This window comes from Dipodomys spectabilis, unplaced genomic scaffold, assembly GCF_019054845.1.
Source record: "Dipodomys spectabilis isolate Male_0828 unplaced genomic scaffold, ASM1905484v1 ptg000069l, whole genome shotgun sequence".
NCBI lineage: Eukaryota > Metazoa > Chordata > Mammalia > Rodentia > Heteromyidae > Dipodomys > Dipodomys spectabilis.
Window position 1 is genome coordinate 17311216 of NW_024870746.1, and position 16647 is coordinate 17327862.

The following is a 16647-nucleotide window of genomic DNA, read 5'->3' on the forward strand; positions in this document are numbered from 1 at the left end:
GAATGGAACTGCTCACCACATAGTTAGGAAGCAAAAAAAGAAAAGGGAGGGCTTACAATGTGGCTCAAGCAGTAGAGCACCTTCCTAGCAAGTGTAGAACCATGAGTTCAAACTCCTATGTCTGAGAGACAGACACAACAGGAGAGGATCAAGAGAGAAACAGAGACAGAGACACAGAGAGACAGAAGGAAAGAGAGAAAAGACTCCCATAATTCCCTTCAAGCATACCTCCAGTTATTGGAAGAGCTCCCAGTAGGTCCCCCTCTGAAAGGTTCCATCACCTCCCAATAGCACTGGCCTAGTACCAAGCCATTAACATATATGCTATCTAAGGGCATTTACTAACCAAACTATAGCTACACCATAGGCCATGTCTATGAGTTTGGAGCAGAAGACCTGTGTTTTACAAGTCAAAGGCACCATCCATTCTTTAGAAGTTCTCTTTCCCACTCCATAGTTCTATTCCTTTCTATATTGCTAAATATGAGAATGAGCCATTTGAACCCAAAGGATCATAAGGAAATTTAAACTTCTATTACCTATCCTCAATTCCAAACATCAGTTTAAAAGAAGCACACAATAACCTGCACAATTTCAATCAAATACCCATAGGAACTGGTACCTTCTCTAGAACATTTACTGAGATTCAGGTTCCACCATCTACAGATAGCATTGGCAAAAATTGTAACAAGGAAAGACTTGGTATAAAATCCACACAGGAATGCAACTGTAGGAACGAATTTAACAAAGCAGCAGTAAACAAGGAAATTATGTGTTTCGGGATGCTTCAAGAAATATAAGCATGTTTTGTTCTTCTTGGTTAATATCCACCCCAAAAGAGACAGCAATAAAAGGATAGCTGTTAAAAAAATTAAAGAAGAGGAGAGAAGAGAGAAGAGAACTGAATGGAAAAATCAAAGGAAAGGAAAGGGAAAGAAGGGATGTAAAAGAACACGTCAGTAAATTCTAACCAAATCATGCTTTCCAACTCAATTCTCTTAGAACCATCAAATTTTCATTCTGTACATGAACATGTAATTAGTCAAATTTTATCTTTATCCACAGGGTAATATATCTGTTTTGATTAACTATAGATATAGACTTTTACAAGTGAAGTTTTAGGTGAAAGTCTTTTACTTCCTGGTTGATTTCATTCATTATTCTGCCAACTGTTCATATAGAGGTAGAACTCAAAGACATTTCTTTCAGACAAGCTTTCTATCCTAGCATTAATGAATCCCAGAATCCAGCCTCTACCTTCAGGTAAACACAAAAATTAAAAGGGGTGAGACAAGGAAAGAGTACAACCTTGTGTAATATTGAACAATGCAAAAATCAAAGGTAGCTTATAACTCTTATGGGGAAGATTTCTATATAAAGCACTCTAGGCTCCATCCTTTAATTCCACTTTATTACAAAACATATTATATGTGTACACCAGTTTATGACTGTGTTGCCTATCAAATCCAATAGCCTACACAGCCGCTGTTGTATGGGTTCTTAAGGTCACTCTAGCAAAAGCAGAGCTGTATGAGATTTCCCCCACACCTTACCTCACCCCAGCATGAGGGGACTTAGAAGTAGGCAGCCCACTCTGCTATGTCAAAGTCCAAGACCAAGATGGGGATGAGCTGTTAGAGAGTGTGAGCTTATCATGAATGAAGGTTCAATTCCCCAACACATAGATAGATAGATGATAGACAGATACATAGCTGCACAGATGATAGATAAAACCAAGACAAACGCTCCTGAGTTGTTCCCTATATGAAGGCATGTGAATAAATATAGACATTGCATGTTTATATGATCCTATACATGCAAAATCATGTGTGGAACTATGAAATGTGGATGCATACCTCTCTTTGTATCTATATGAGTCTATATGCCTAAAGAGAGATCACGACTAACTCTGGAGACATTTCCAGTGTTTACTTTCTTCTTTACACTTTCTTGTGTTATTTGAGTTTTGCACAAGGAGCTCTTCTTACTGTGTGAATGGCTGATAGCAAAAGAGGGGTAAAAATTCAATTATGCTACAGGCGAAGTGTTAACCCAATGTGTCCTTGCAACTAATTCCCTCCTTCTCTCCTCCCTCCATCTTCTGTTCCTTGGAGCTGATAACTTCCCAGCTTTAGCCTGCCAACTCTTTTTTTTTTAATTATGAAAATACTGTACAGAGGGGTTACAATTACATGGGCAAGATACTGAGTACATTTCTTATCAAGCATTGTAGCCTCCTCCTTTGTTTCCCCTTCCCATCCCTTCCCATCCTCTCCCCGCCCCCCATCCAACCCTCCCCCCCACACCAAAGTTGTAAATAAAGTTCCTTTTCGACATAACGACTTGTATCTCATTGTTGCAATGGGTCCACCTGTATCCCTATTTAAACAATTTGTTTTTTCCCTTCTCTCCACAAATTATACCGCCATCAAATACAGTGAAAGCAGGGTTCATACCATGGGGGAGGGACATACAAAGCAACAAAGAAATCATCTCATAAATGTGTTAGAAACAATCGCATGAAAAGAAAAAAACATTTGAATACATATCTTAGGGTTCTTTTCCCTAACATCAACTTATCTGACCTTTTCTGCTTGTCTCAGACATATACTAGTTATTGCAAATAAGGGAAACCATGGGACCTATGTTTCTTTGGGCCTGGCTTACTTCACTTAATATAATTTTCCCCCAAGTCTTTCCATTTCCTAACAAATGGGGCAATGCCATTCTTTCTGATGGAGGCATAGAATTCCATTGTGTATATATACCACATTTTCTTGATCCATTCATCTACTGAGGGGCATCTGGGTTGGTTCCATATCTTAGCTATGGTAAATAATGCTGCAATAAACATAGTTGTGCTGGTAGCTTTAGTGTGGTCTTGTTTGTGAACATTTGGGTAAATGCCCAAAAGTGGGATTGCTGGGTCATAGGGGAGCTCTATGTGGAGTCTTTTGAGGAACCTTCATACTGCTTTCCAAAGTGGCTGAACAAGTTTACACTCCCACCAACAATGCAGTAAGGTTCCCTTCTGTCCACATCCCCTCCAGCATCTGTTATTAGAGTTCTTGATTATAGCCACTCTAGAACTGAGGTGAGGTGGTATCTCAATGTTGTTTTGATTTGTATTTCTTTTCTGGCTAGGGAGGCTGAGCATTTCTTCATGTGCCTATTGGCCATCCTTCTTTCCTCTTCAGAGAAGTTTCTCTTTAAGTCTTTAGCCCACTGATTTATTGGGCAATTGTTTCTTTGAGGATTTGTTGTTGGGGGATTTAATTTTTTGAGTTCCAGGTATATTTTAGATATGAGACCCTTGTCCATTGTATGGCTAGTGAAGATTTTCTCCCAATCTGTGGGCTTTCTATTGATCTTGCTAACTATGTCCTTTGCCATGCAGAAGCTCTGAAATTTCATGCAATCCCATTTGTCCAACTTTTCTTTGATTTGTTGTGTTTCTGGGTCTCTATTAAGAAAATTTCGGCCTGTGCCAAGGAGACCTAGGGTTTCTCCTATTCCATCCTGTAATGTTTTCAAGTGTCTCCTTTGACTCCGAGGTCTTTGATCCATTTGGAGTTGATCCTGGTGCAGGGTGATATATAAGGATCTAGCTTTAGTTTTCTACAAGTAGTTAACCAATTTTGTCAGCACCATTTACTGAAGAGGTTGTCTTTCTTCCATTCTATTTTTTTAGCTCCCTTATCGAAGACTAGATGGCTATACGTCTTTAGGTCCATTTCTGGGTTTTTAATTCTATTCCATTGGTCCTGAGGTCTGTTCTTGTGCCAGTACCAAGCTGTTTTGATTACTATGGCTTTGTAGTACAGTTTGAAATTTGGCATTAATATTCCTCCAGCACTGTTCTTTCTGTTGAGGATCATTTTTGCTATTTCGGGTCTTTTATTTTTCCATATGAATTTTTGGATTGCCTCTTCTATTTCCTTGAAGAATGAGGTTGGAATATTGATAGGTGTCGCATTGAATTTGTAGATAGCCTTGGGAAGTATTGCCATTTTCACAATGTTGATCCTTCCAATCCAGGAGCATGGGAGGTTTTGCCCCTTTCTAAGTTCTGTTTTGATTTCCTTTACAGGCTTTTAAAGTTTTCATCATAGAGGTCCTTCACTTCTTTGGTTAAGATAATTCCTAGGTATTTTATTTTTTTTGTGGGGCTATTACGAATGGAGTTGCTTTCCTAATTTCAGCCACACTTTTTTCATTGTTAGCATACAGAAAAGCCACTGATTTTTTTTTTTTGCGGGGGGGTCCAGTTGTGGGGCCTGAACTCTGGGCCTGGGCGCTGTCCCTCAGCTCTTCAACTCAAGGCTAGTGCTCTACCATTTGAGCCACAGCGTCACTTCCCACTTTTTTTCTTTTTGCTTATGTGGTGCTGGGGAATCGAACCCAGGGCCTCAGGCATGCAAGGCAAGTGCTCTACCACTGAGCCATCTTCCCAGCCCAAGCCATTGATTTTTGAGGGTTAATTTTATACCTTGCTACTTTGCCAAAGTTTTGAATCAGCTTGAGTAATTTAGGAGTGGAGTCTGTGGGATTCTTTAAATACAAGATCATGTCATCTGTAAAGAGGGAGAGTTTTACTTCTTCTTTCCCTATTTGGATCCCCTTTATGTTTGCATCTTGTCTTATGGCTGTAGCTAGGCATTCTAATACTAGATTGAAGAAAAGTGGAGAGAGTGGACATCCTTGTCTTGTTCCTGAGTTAAGAGGAAATTAGCCTGCCAACTCTTGATTTACCTCATTTGGTCATGCCCCAGCATGCCTAGTGCCCAGCTACCCAAGCTTTAGCATAATACGTTGTCACCATGTATGGCTGCTCCAGTATTCCATGAGTATATATTCTATATATTGTAGAGTAGGAGAGATACAGACTTGCTGTGTCTTCTGCTGCTGATGTTCTCAGGAATAGCAGGGAGCACACAGATACCTGTTTCAGGGCTGCATTGTAACCTCCAGTCACTTCAAATTAAGCAGTCCTACATGCACAGCCCATAAATTTGACTTGCTTTGAATAGTTAGGTAAAGGAGAAGCCCAGGGTGAAAACATATAATAAAATGATGTACAATAACTTAGGGGTTATTTCCACAGTAGAAATAAGCATTCGTGTCACATGATTGGCAGGCCTATGATTTTAATGCTTGCTAAGTTAATATTAAACTTACATATATTTCAAACTGACATAGAATATACAACTCTGGAATTTTAGAGTCATTAATGATATTAGATCTAAAAGATTAGCAGTTTTCCACAAACCTCATTCTAATGTCTCCTGTTAAATGGAGATTTATGTTATTTAAGTTTTAATTTTAGCTTCCACTCAATAAATAGGAAAATATTTCAAAATATAATGTAGCTGGGTGCCAGCGGCTCACACCTATAATCCTAGCTACTCAGAAGGCTGAGATATGAGGGGGAACACAGTTCAAAGCCAGCCCAGGCAGGAGCATCTATGAAATCCTTATTTCCAATTAACCACCAGAAAAACCAAAAGTGGTGCTAAAGCCCAAGTGGTAGAGTGCTAGCCTTGAGCTGAAGAGCTCAGGGACAGTGCCCGGGCCCAGAGTTCAAGACCCAAGATTCCCTCCCTTTGAAGCACATATAGTAACTAATCTACTAATACAAATTATTAGATTAGTATATATCTAAGAAAGTTATATACAATACTACTTACAAGTGCTGGTCTTTTTTTATGAATTAACCCAAAGCACATAAATTATTTATAGGATGTTTATAGGCATGCATGCTGCCCTGAAAATCTATACTTTGTTCCAAAAAGCTAAATAGAAGAAGAAAAGTGAACCGGGCATCAGTGGCTGGGAGACTGAGAACTGAGGATCACAGTTTGAAGCCAATCAAGGCAGAAAAATCCAAGAGATTCTTATCTCTTTTAAATCAACTACTCAGAAAAAAGCCAAAGTGGAGCTGTGGCTCCAGTGGTAGAAGAATAGTGTGCCTAGGCCCTGAGTTCAAGATCTAGGACCAACCAAAAAAGAAAAAAAAAAAAAGCATGTTTAGATGCTTTCTAGATACCATGTCCACAGATAAAATGGTCAAAGATGATTATGTTCTTTGAATGTTTCATGTACATGGGTGCTTATTTAACTAGAATGACCATCACAAAACCATGTGCATGTAATCATGTGATTTCACTCACCATCATAAACCAGGCCCTCTGTTTCACAAGTAGGAATGCCAACTCATAAATGGGTACCCCTACTCACACACCTTCAATGGTGCTTAGGGATGGACTCCTTAAATGTTTCTTTGAAAAGCAAAGTTTCCTTTGCTTTTCAAAGGAAATTTTCCACGATCTAGAGACATAAGGCAATGAAATTCCCTAAAGAGTTAAAAAAAAAAAAGGCCTTGAACTCAGGGTGTAAAACTATCACTCACTTGAATATTGGATTGTATTTTTTAGTGACCTCTACATATTGAAGAACTCTCTGTTCATCTCAACCGACACTCATTTTCCAGGAGATTGTTATGTTGGATTTGAACTTTAAATCCTCTTCGGGCAACAATGACTCAAATATGTACCTTCAGATTAATCCTTCCTCCCCACTCCAAACTCGCATATTCAATACCTTTAGTTGGATGGCCTAATAAGGATCTCAAGTGTAAGGTAGATGGCTGCTGGGGGAAGTACTATCACCGCACTGTCCTCCAGTGAAAGCATAAAGATTGCATTCCCTGGGAGTGTTGCTTTATTATAATCCTGGCTTTATAATTGTGCACGTGGTCTCAGTAAGGCTTCAGATTGCTCTGCCACTGAGGCTGGTGACACAAGAGGACAGACCTAAGTGAACAACAGCACATAAGAACCCTGGCTGACAAAAGTGTTCGTGCACACACTGGTGGCTCTTGACCCATATGAAGAAGTTTGTCTTGATACAGTCTTGCAGAGGGAGGACAAATGGGGCTAATACCTGCCACCTCCAAATCCCTTATTGCCCTCCTGCTTTTTGTCCAAATGCAATCTCTTTATTTGGATGCATCATTTTCTTGCAACAATCTGCAGCTCTGTATGCACTGTTATTTGGTATGCCATAAATCTTCAATCACTGAAAGCTCCTATCAGTGCAATATGGAAAACTATGCTCCTGACATTATCCCTCAGCCAAGAAAATTCCTTCACTCTTCTCCACCTCAGAAGCTCTCAAGTTTAGTTCCTTGCGGTAAAAATTGGAAGATCGGTGCTTGCTCCGGCAGCACATTTACTAAAAATTGGAATAGTACAGAGAATAGCACGGACAAGAATGGCATGCAAATTTGAGAAGCGTTGCATCTTGAGGGGATGGGTAGGGTTGGGAAAGATGAGGAAAAATGATGGAAGGGATGATATTGATCAAGATGCATTGTGCTCATGAACTGACATGTTGATTAGAACCCCTCTATGCAACTACTTAAAGATAATACAAGAAAATAGGAGAATTGTAGGTTTTAGGAGGATAACTAAAAGATATAACATGATCTGCAAAGAAAAAGAGTTGCAGGGTGATAGTTGACTCTTCTCCCTTGCATCCCATCCATCAATAGGCTCCATTGGCTCTCCTTCCAAAACACATCTAGAATTTGATTGTGTCTCAAACTCCCAAAGCATCCACTTTAGCCCAAGGACTCAATCTCTCACTAGGAAAATTACAATAGCCTCCTTTGTTGTTGTTGTTGTTGTTGGTGGTGGTGGTGGTGGTGATCATGGGGCCTGAACTCTAGGCCTGGGCACTGTCCCTCAGCTCTTCAGCTCAAGGCTAGCGCTCTACCACTTGAGCCATAGCACCACTTCTGGATTTTTCTGCTTAAATGGTGCTGAGAAATTGAACCCAGGGCCTTATGAATGCAAGGCAAGCACTCTACCACTAAGCTACCTCTGTGGCTCAAGCATTCTACTCAGAACCCAGCAAGCAAATGATCCTGTTGAAACATGTCAGACCATGATGTTGATCTGCACCCAAAAGCCAAACTCCTTATTTTAACTTACACGGATGTGCAAGTCATATCAACATGACCTGCTCTACATCATCTGTTACTTCCTTCCAAGATCCCCTCGGTTCCTCTACACACCAGGAGCCCTTTGTGCTCAGCCTCTGCAGAGGTATTATTCCCCAGACGGCCCCATGTTGTGTTCCCTGGCTCTCTGTTTATCAGTGAAGCTTCTCCAGGCGGCTAATCTGAAATTGATCCCCATTCAACATTTCCTATCCCCTTCACTGCTTCATTTGCTCTCCTGAATCTTGGCACCATCTAACAGACTAACATTTTGTTTCCTAGCAGAATGTCAGCTTTAAAAAGTCTAATGTCATTGTCCTCTAGGATGGCATGTATACATATCCATCCTGTAGCTCCAGATATCCTCTGACACATCACCAAGTGTCACTGGTATACATCCACTCCATGTGGAGTAAGGCAGGCCTGGGATACTCATTCCTTCTTCTTTGGCATGGAACAATAAAGTACAGTCTACTCGGTGAGGGCTGTCCATGTCCCTGCCATCATGCCCACATAAATTCAACTACTGGGGCAAAAAGCCAGGCCTGCTCTGCCTAGAATGTCCTCTGATCTCCTTTTCTTCTCTAATTTCCCTTTCACTGCTTCTTCTGTATCATCCCAACTGTCCTTCAGCAGCAATCTCTTCCTCAGTATTCCAATAGTCCCTCCATGTCTATTCTGCAAGCATATTGAGTTATACCTATCTCTAGTGGTCTCTGCTTAACCATGTAGGAAGGGCACCTTAGGAGGAGCTATGCTTTTTTTCCCATCATTTTATTAGACTCCGTACCCAGAAAAGTTAGTCAACACATTGGAGATCCTCAATAAATTCTACTGAGTGGATCCAAATGAAAAGGGATAGAGCAAAGAGAACATAATCCTCTCCGCAGGAAAATGCCATAGACCTAAGACCTAAAGCTACCCAGTGGCTCTTGTATAAACATGACAATTTTTTTACCCCAAAACAAGTAGAGAATATTTTCTCTTCCTAGCTTCTAGGAATGGGGTTCTAATTAAAAATAGAAAGACAAACAGCTCACAAAGTAGTTTCATTTTCAATGTATGTATCATAGAGTTTTAAGTCCCAAAATTGATTCAGTAAGCAGAATAAATTGGACGGAAGACCAGTTATGTCTAATATAGCTCTACTGGTCTACTACATTCAGACAAAACACTAGCATAAGCCTGCTGGCCAAGAAGAATCTTAAAACACAAGCGATATATTCTCTGTGTTAGAAACAGAGATAAACAATGTACATCCCTGTGGAAAGAAAACTATAATATTCATTAGACCCTAACGTGCGTAATAGAGAACTTTATAAAAATGGTTATTAATTGTGTGTGTGTGTGTGTGTGTGTGTGTGTGTGTGCGTGTGTGTGTGCATGTGTTTGTGTAGTGTCAATTCAGGACCTGTGTTCTCACATGGATTTTTCACTCAAGGCTAGCACTCTACCACTTGAGCCACAGATTCACTTCCAGTTTTGGCTGGTTATTTAGATATAAAGAGTCTCGCAGACTTTCCTGTCCAGGCTACCTTTGAACCATGATCCTAACATCTCAGCCTAGGATTATAGGCGTGAGCTCCCAGCTCCCAGCAAAATGTTTATTAATTATGTTAGAAGCAATGAATGCAGGGGCTGGGGGAATAAGCTCTAGAGTCTGTCCACTAAGGTTTGAGTAACATTTCTACCACTGTACACTCTTATAAAATGAAGACTCCTCTGACTCAGTTTCCACCTAAGTTGAATGCAGGTTATAAGGCACCTGTCTCATAAAGGGTTTTTTTTTTTTTGCAAGAATTAAATAAGGTAACACACAAAGAGGGTTAGAACAATGCCTTGTATGTACTGAGTGCTCGTTAAATTTATCTATAACAGTGGCATATAAGTATTAGAGCCTTAAAACTTAAAAATGTCTTCCTCTGTGTTTCTGTAGAGATACCACATTAACTTAAATGTAAATGGAAATTGAAAGCCACACTACTCTAAGTACTTAAGCCCAGCAAAGTTCTATGTTGATTTTTACCACCCCCTCCTCAGTCTTAACTGAGGTCAAAGACACCACATAGGCTTCTGTCATATACACAGCTGTGGCCTTCATCTGCGTTAATCTCTTCCTCCTCCCTCCCAAGCAACCCCACCACAGCATGAAATCAGGTGACGATAATCCACTCAGACGGTGAATATTAATAATGTGGGATCTGAGACCAGATAAGAGTCTCTGTAGGAGACATTGGCCTATGATCTTTATTATCACTCCTCCTCTTCCCTACTCTATACAACAGGAAGACACGATTCCTTCTCTACTAACACAGAGATCTGGCTCTCTAACAACTGAGCCTCACCTGCAACCCCAGCTTCCTGATTTTTTTTTCTGGTGTGGGGGCTTGAACCCGAGCCTGGGCTCTGTCCCGAAGCTCTTTTGCTCAAGACTAGTGCTCTACCACTTTGAGCCGAAGCACCATTTCCAGTTTTTGAGTGATTAATTAGAGATAAGAGTCTCACTGGACTTTTCTGCCCAGGCTGGCTTCAAACCGTGATCCTTAGATCTCAGCCTCTTGAGTAGCTAGGATTACAGGTGTGAGCCTCTGGTGCCCCGCTACTTCCTGATCTTTTATTGCTGTGACACTACTGCCTAATATACCTATTCATAAGGTTTTACTCAATGATAAAATGAGGAAATAAGTGTGTGGGAAAACGCTAGAAAATCCATGAGAATCATATTAATAATTTTAACAAATAATTACTGGAAAACATGAGGAAATTCATGAGAGTTATATGAATAATTCTAACAAATAATTATTGGATCATTTGCCTTCCTCCCTATTTATATGCTGCTCTTGATCCATGAAGCGATGTCATTAGTTGCTTTGATCAAAAGAAATTATATTCAAGGAGAAAAAAAATATATGTTTTACTAAAACTATCTGATTACAGAGGAAAATGATAGGATGATAAAATATAGTCAAAAAGCAGCAAATATCCACAAAGCTAAAATGGATACATTGGACAGACTTTGAACTTTATCTGTGCCCATTTCAAACATAACGTAGCATAAAAGATAAAAATTAAAGAAAATTAAAAGAAGATCAGGGGTCTCCCCAGAAGATAGGTTCTTAACCTATAATGACCTTTAAGTTGTTTTCAGAGTTCTGAATAAATTAGGGTATAACTGGCCAGTGAAATCACTGTCAAACTCAAAGAGTTTCTCCACCATGGTCCTGAAGTTCTATTTTCCCTCTGTCCAAGACTAATCATTTCACTCCAGGTGCTTGTGATGCAACTACTTGAATCAAATGCCCAATAAAGGGATATGGGTAGTGAAAACAAGCCTAAGCTTTTGGACAATTCCCTGCTTTATATGGATTATCTCTTTATGTTTCAACAACATTACTTGATAGGTATTCTTTCCTTGTTCCAGAGAGATCATTTAGGGTTTAACATGACCTGTTCAATTACATATATCCTCCAGTATAACTTATCAAATCCTAGAGTTTAGATTTTTCATAACTGCTCCTTGCTTCCTCCAGAAAGAAAACCAAAGGCCATAAGAATTCTTAACAAGATTTCTAGTATCTCAGAATTAAATGGCATGAAAGAAAAGTGAAGTGAAAATAATCTTTCATAAGATCATGGGAAGAGGTAGCTGTGACAATAATTCATTTCACTGTCAATACTGAGAATGCCACCATTATCTAAAAATAGTGGAGAATTTAGTATATAAGCATATGAACTGCATTTCCCAATGTTTTGTCAACGTATCATAAAAACTAGCAAACGTTTAATAAGTCAAATAGGTAGGATGCAGAAACGTCTGAATGTGGTAGAAGGTAAACAACTCAGATAATGCCAGTTCTAGTGGTTTTCAGTAAAACTTGTACAAAAACTTAGATAAAGTATAGTAGAAAGTGAGAGGGCTACAAACAAGAGATATGAGCATCTAAAGAAAGAGAGGCTGGGTTTTTGCTCTACTCCTATTCAAGGTCCAAGTAGAAGGGGGAGAAAATTAGAGGAATCTGACCAGAAAATTTAAAAAACTAAAAGAAGGCTTGGGGGATTCTTAATGGCAAAATGAAATTAAACTTCCAAGAGCAAACTCTAGGATTAAAGTCCATAAGAATTTTTCCTAAATCTACTATTCCAATTCATTCAGATGTTATAAAACCAAACAGAACATATGGAAGAAAAATAGCTCAGCTGATCATTTTCACCATAGGTAGTTTTCAGTCTAATTTGAATTAAGCTAGACAAGAGAAGTAGACTGTATAGGAAAATGAATGTGTGTCCAATTAATGTATTCAGCAACCAGTTAGGTCTCTCCTTGTGAGGTAAATCTAAGACTTTTACCTCAACTTTGATTCTTAGTTGAATCAATTAATTGTTTTATGTAGATGAACTCTACAACAAAACCACCACTATCTCTCTGAGAAGACTGCCTTATATATAATTTGGGGTTAACCCTTCAAAACAAAACATAAGGACATTGTTTGGCTAATATAAATTAAAACTAAATTCCCTTTTATTCAACAACCTTATTTTCCTGGATGGTCCTAATCTGCTTTGAGTTGAAGTTTAGAAAAATAACAAACACTTCTCCAAAACACAGTTATACCTTGGTGAGGTTAAATATGCATGCCACAAGTCCATCTTTTCTACATTATGCTTGATGGTCACTTTTCCTTTCCATCTCCATATCACACATAACTTCTCAATGGACAATGGTCATCCTAACCATGAGAGCACCCAGTAGGATAACCTCCTGTCCACCAGTGTCCAATGGCAGCTCTACGACAGGAAAAATCAGAGGGCAGACATGCAGGAGAGCGGGAGTAGACAGGATGAGAAGGAACATTGGGAGGACTGAAGAAGGAAGCCATAAGATAGCAGAAGGGATAAAAGAGACCACGCAGAAGGGAGACAGAGATGTGTGTTACACAGCATAAGAGGGCAGCACAGGTCTCCCTAGAGCCTATCAGGAATGCACTACACAGGCTCTCTCCTCTTTCCCTTCCCCATCTTTCCCCTTAAGGGGAAAAGGCGTAACCACTGCTCTGGAGCCATTACCTGGATGAGTTCGTCCAGCTCCGTGGAATTGACACAGGAGTGCTGGGATATGAATGTTTGCTTCTGGATCACAATGGTGGTCCTCTGTGTAATCTCCTGAGGCTGCTCCAGTGCTTTGAACACGGTGGCTCCGATGATCAGGTAGAGGACAACCACCAGGAAAATCGTGGAGACCGTCTTCCATTTCATAACATTAATGGCTGTGTCACTCTCCACCCGGGAAGCAAGCACTGTGGGTTTCGTAGAAAATGAGAGCCTCGGTTTGGAGTTCTGAGCGGCAGATTTAGGATCCAGCAAGTCAGGTGCCGCCACTGACAACAACAGAGAATGAGGGTTAGGTAGGGGAAGATGGGGGACGAATGGGTTGGGCTGCTTCTTCAGGAGTTGTGGTGTCAGGGATTGGCTGAATACCTTTTGCCCTTCTGGTAAAAGGTCTGGAACCTAACACCAGGAGTGCTCTGTCTGGATCACACACACACAAGACCATATATATAGATTCAAGAAAAAGGGGCAGAGCCTTTATTCTCTGCTGCTATTGGAGATCCAGGTAGAAGACGAAAAAAGAAAAACAACAGGAGTCCAATCAAGAAATTTGGAAAAACTTGAAAAAAAAACCCAGAAAGCAAAAAACACTGGAGGGGGCCCCTCATTAATTTTTAAAGTTATATTTATCTACTTCTTAAGTCAAGAAAGATGTCATGAACTTCTAAGACTTGAGGGTATTGAGCAAGATACATGAATGATCATGAAGATTGCTCATGGTTTGTCCTACTTTTACATCACAAGCATCATATGCATATACATAGATATTCTTTATTTTAATTTTAATAGATGTTAAAGGATTTAGTCTAATTGAACCACAAGAGATTTTGTGATCAAACCAGTACTGCTTGAAAGAAATCATTCATAGTTTTCCAAAAACAAATTGTGTAAATCAACTTGGGTCCAATCATAATTTTTTGCCTTTTTTTGCCTATCTTCTAAAGAAAGCTCATCATAAAGCATCATGTTTAAAAAATAAAAGTAATCACTAATTCTGATGGTGCAATCATAGCTGCAGCTAACAAAGGGCAAACTTCTTTCATTTCAAAAAGGAACCTCAAGAAAAATGAAAATCAACATCTTGGTTCACACCTTAGACCCTGGCTTGCTCTGTACAAAGCTAATCGCTCCATTACAGTATATTTATGTGTTCTCTTACAAATTTCCAGATTCTCTGAGGTGAAATCCATTTATTATTTATCTCAGTTCTTCAAAAATATCTTTAATGGATTTCTTTATAGAAAACAAGTCTACTAGACTTCTACTTGCTAAGGGGAAAAGAAGTCATCTACCACAGAACATTTGATTGGAAAGGCAAAATTGAACAACAACAACAAAAAAATGGGTTCATAGAATGGCTAGGAAAATTTTTTTAAATAAGACTCCAAAAAGTACTAATTTGTGCAGAACAAATCAATTTAAAGTTTCTAATTTTAAATAACTTTATTGTCATGTTTATAACATAGGTTTCAGAAAATGGAGCACTTTAGATAGATAAGAAATCTTCATGAAATTGTACTTAGATACCCTAATTATGGGAGGATAAGATGCTGATAAAAATGCATCAATTTTCCTACAGCTACCCACGCTACCCTCTTGCCTAACAGCAAGTTAATTGCAGGCTACCCTAATTTGAGTTCATAAGGCACAACTTCGGTTGCCTATCAACAAATGCTTTCCAAACAAAGCTATTTGGAGCATTAGACAAAAGTAGTGCTGTAAAATGATGACAGATGACAGAGCCTCTTCCACCAGCAATCTCAGAATAGCTCTGACTTAGAAGAGATGAAATCACACAAGGACAGTAGCTCCTCCATGGAGACTCCACATACCTGTAGCGCATCCCAGCCGGCTCCTAAGTTTCCCCCTACCTACATGTACAGGTATGTACATGTTTCCCTCCTGGTGCATACAACTGTTCCCTCCACAAAACCACAAATGAGGAGACACCTTTAAAATATTTTAGAACTGTAACTTCATTCAAAATTAGCACTGAGCATGTGTTTAAAGTCGTAATTAAAAAAAAAAAAAAAACACTTTCCTAATAGAAGTTCTAGCTGTCATCTTTCCAGCTTGCCAACAGTCCCTCCTCCACATGCTTGGTGGAAAAATAAAATAAAATTTAGCCATTTTGGCATAAGAATAAGAGGGAAACACAGAAAACCTCCACATTGTCTCTGCAAGCCTCTCCTGTCCATATCGCTGTGCTCTGCTGTTTCTGATTTTTCACATCAGTGGTTTGTAGTCTGTGGAACTGAAAAACACTTCAACTGTTTACCTTGAGGGTACCAAACCTCAACTGAAATCCCATTAAGATATTGTCATTCTACGCTTTAGGGAGAAAACGACAGATATAATTTTTTTTCAGATCAGAAGTATGTGTGTATTAAGCTTGTATAGATCCAGAAGGAGTTGGATTCTTAAAAGCTGTTGCCTTATTTTTTAATTAGCACAAATACACAGAATGCACATTTGGCAGACAGAATAGGCAGAAACTGTTCGTTCACACAACACACACACACACATGCATACACACACAACACCACCACCACAAAATAAACCGTTTCTCTTGATCTAATAAAGAAACCTCTGGCTCTCCATGCCCAGTGGGACCTGTGATCCAGGTGATCCATTGCTGACCCCTCCCCGACCCCCACACACAGCCCTCTCCTCTTAATCCAGGTCTCCTGTCCTCACCTGTCTGCACTCTGCCCACCACTGACCACGGAACAACAGCAGCACCAAGCTTTCTTCAACACCACCATGCAGTAAGGCAACAAGTGTGACCAGGGTCACCATGCAACCTGCCCGTGGACTCCTCTCCAGGGCTGACCCCCTTCCCCCCCACCCCACCCCGGGGTGTCCCAAACCTATCACCCAGGCAGAAGAAGAAGGGGGGGGGGGAAGGCGCCAGAGGGGTGGGAGGGAAGGGAACAACCCGGAGAGGATTGGGGATAGATTTCTCTTCGAATCCAGATTATGACCCAGTGCTTTGGACGGAAGGAAAGGGACGATTGGAAAGCTCTGGGCTGGTTGCTAGAGAAGCTCTGCAGCCGAGCGCGCGCGGCTGGCGGAGAGGGGGTACGGGCGGGGGGGGGGGGTCTCACCTCCTGCTCTATAGCCGGGTCTCTCCTGCGAGGCGCTGGGAAGCATGAGGCATGCAGCATTCACAGTGTTTTTGGAATAAAGACGGACTTGAAGGGGTTGTTTTTTTTTTTCTTTTCTTTTCTTTAATTTTTTACAAACACGCCATTGTACTCACTTATTCAGAGACGGGCTGCGCGCTCCCAGCTGCTCGGGCAGGCATTTTCCCCCGGCTTTGTTTTACAAGGTGGGGAGAGCAGGGCTGGACGCAGGAGGGGGGTGTCGGGGTGGTGGGGGGGGAGCGTGAGAAGAAACGAAATCCTGGGAAGGAGGGGACACCCGGCGGGCTGGGCAGAGGGCGAGGCCGAGGCCAAGTTGGGGCTCCGGGAGCCACCGCCCCCCCACCCCCACCCACCCACCCCCACCCCCGCACGAGCCCAGCGCGGGCGCGCGCG

The 16647-nt window shown here is 40.6% G+C and overlaps 1 protein-coding gene across 2 annotated transcripts in view; it reads right to left on the minus strand.

The window, feature by feature from the left end:
• Kcnk2 (potassium two pore domain channel subfamily K member 2) overlaps positions 1–16261 on the minus strand; it is a 104123-nt gene extending 87862 nt beyond the window's left edge. The window contains exons 1-2 of one of the 2 annotated variants that reach the window (XM_042682045.1): positions 16216–16261; positions 13067–13377 (exon numbers count right to left, since the gene is read on the minus strand). In XM_042682045.1, coding sequence (XP_042537979.1) covers positions 13067–13377; positions 16216–16261 — 357 coding nt within the window. Of the gene's footprint in view, positions 1–13066; positions 13378–16215 lie in introns of those variants that run through there. The other variant, XM_042682046.1, reaches the window with a different exon arrangement.
• Positions 16262–16647: the final 386 nt, after the last annotated feature.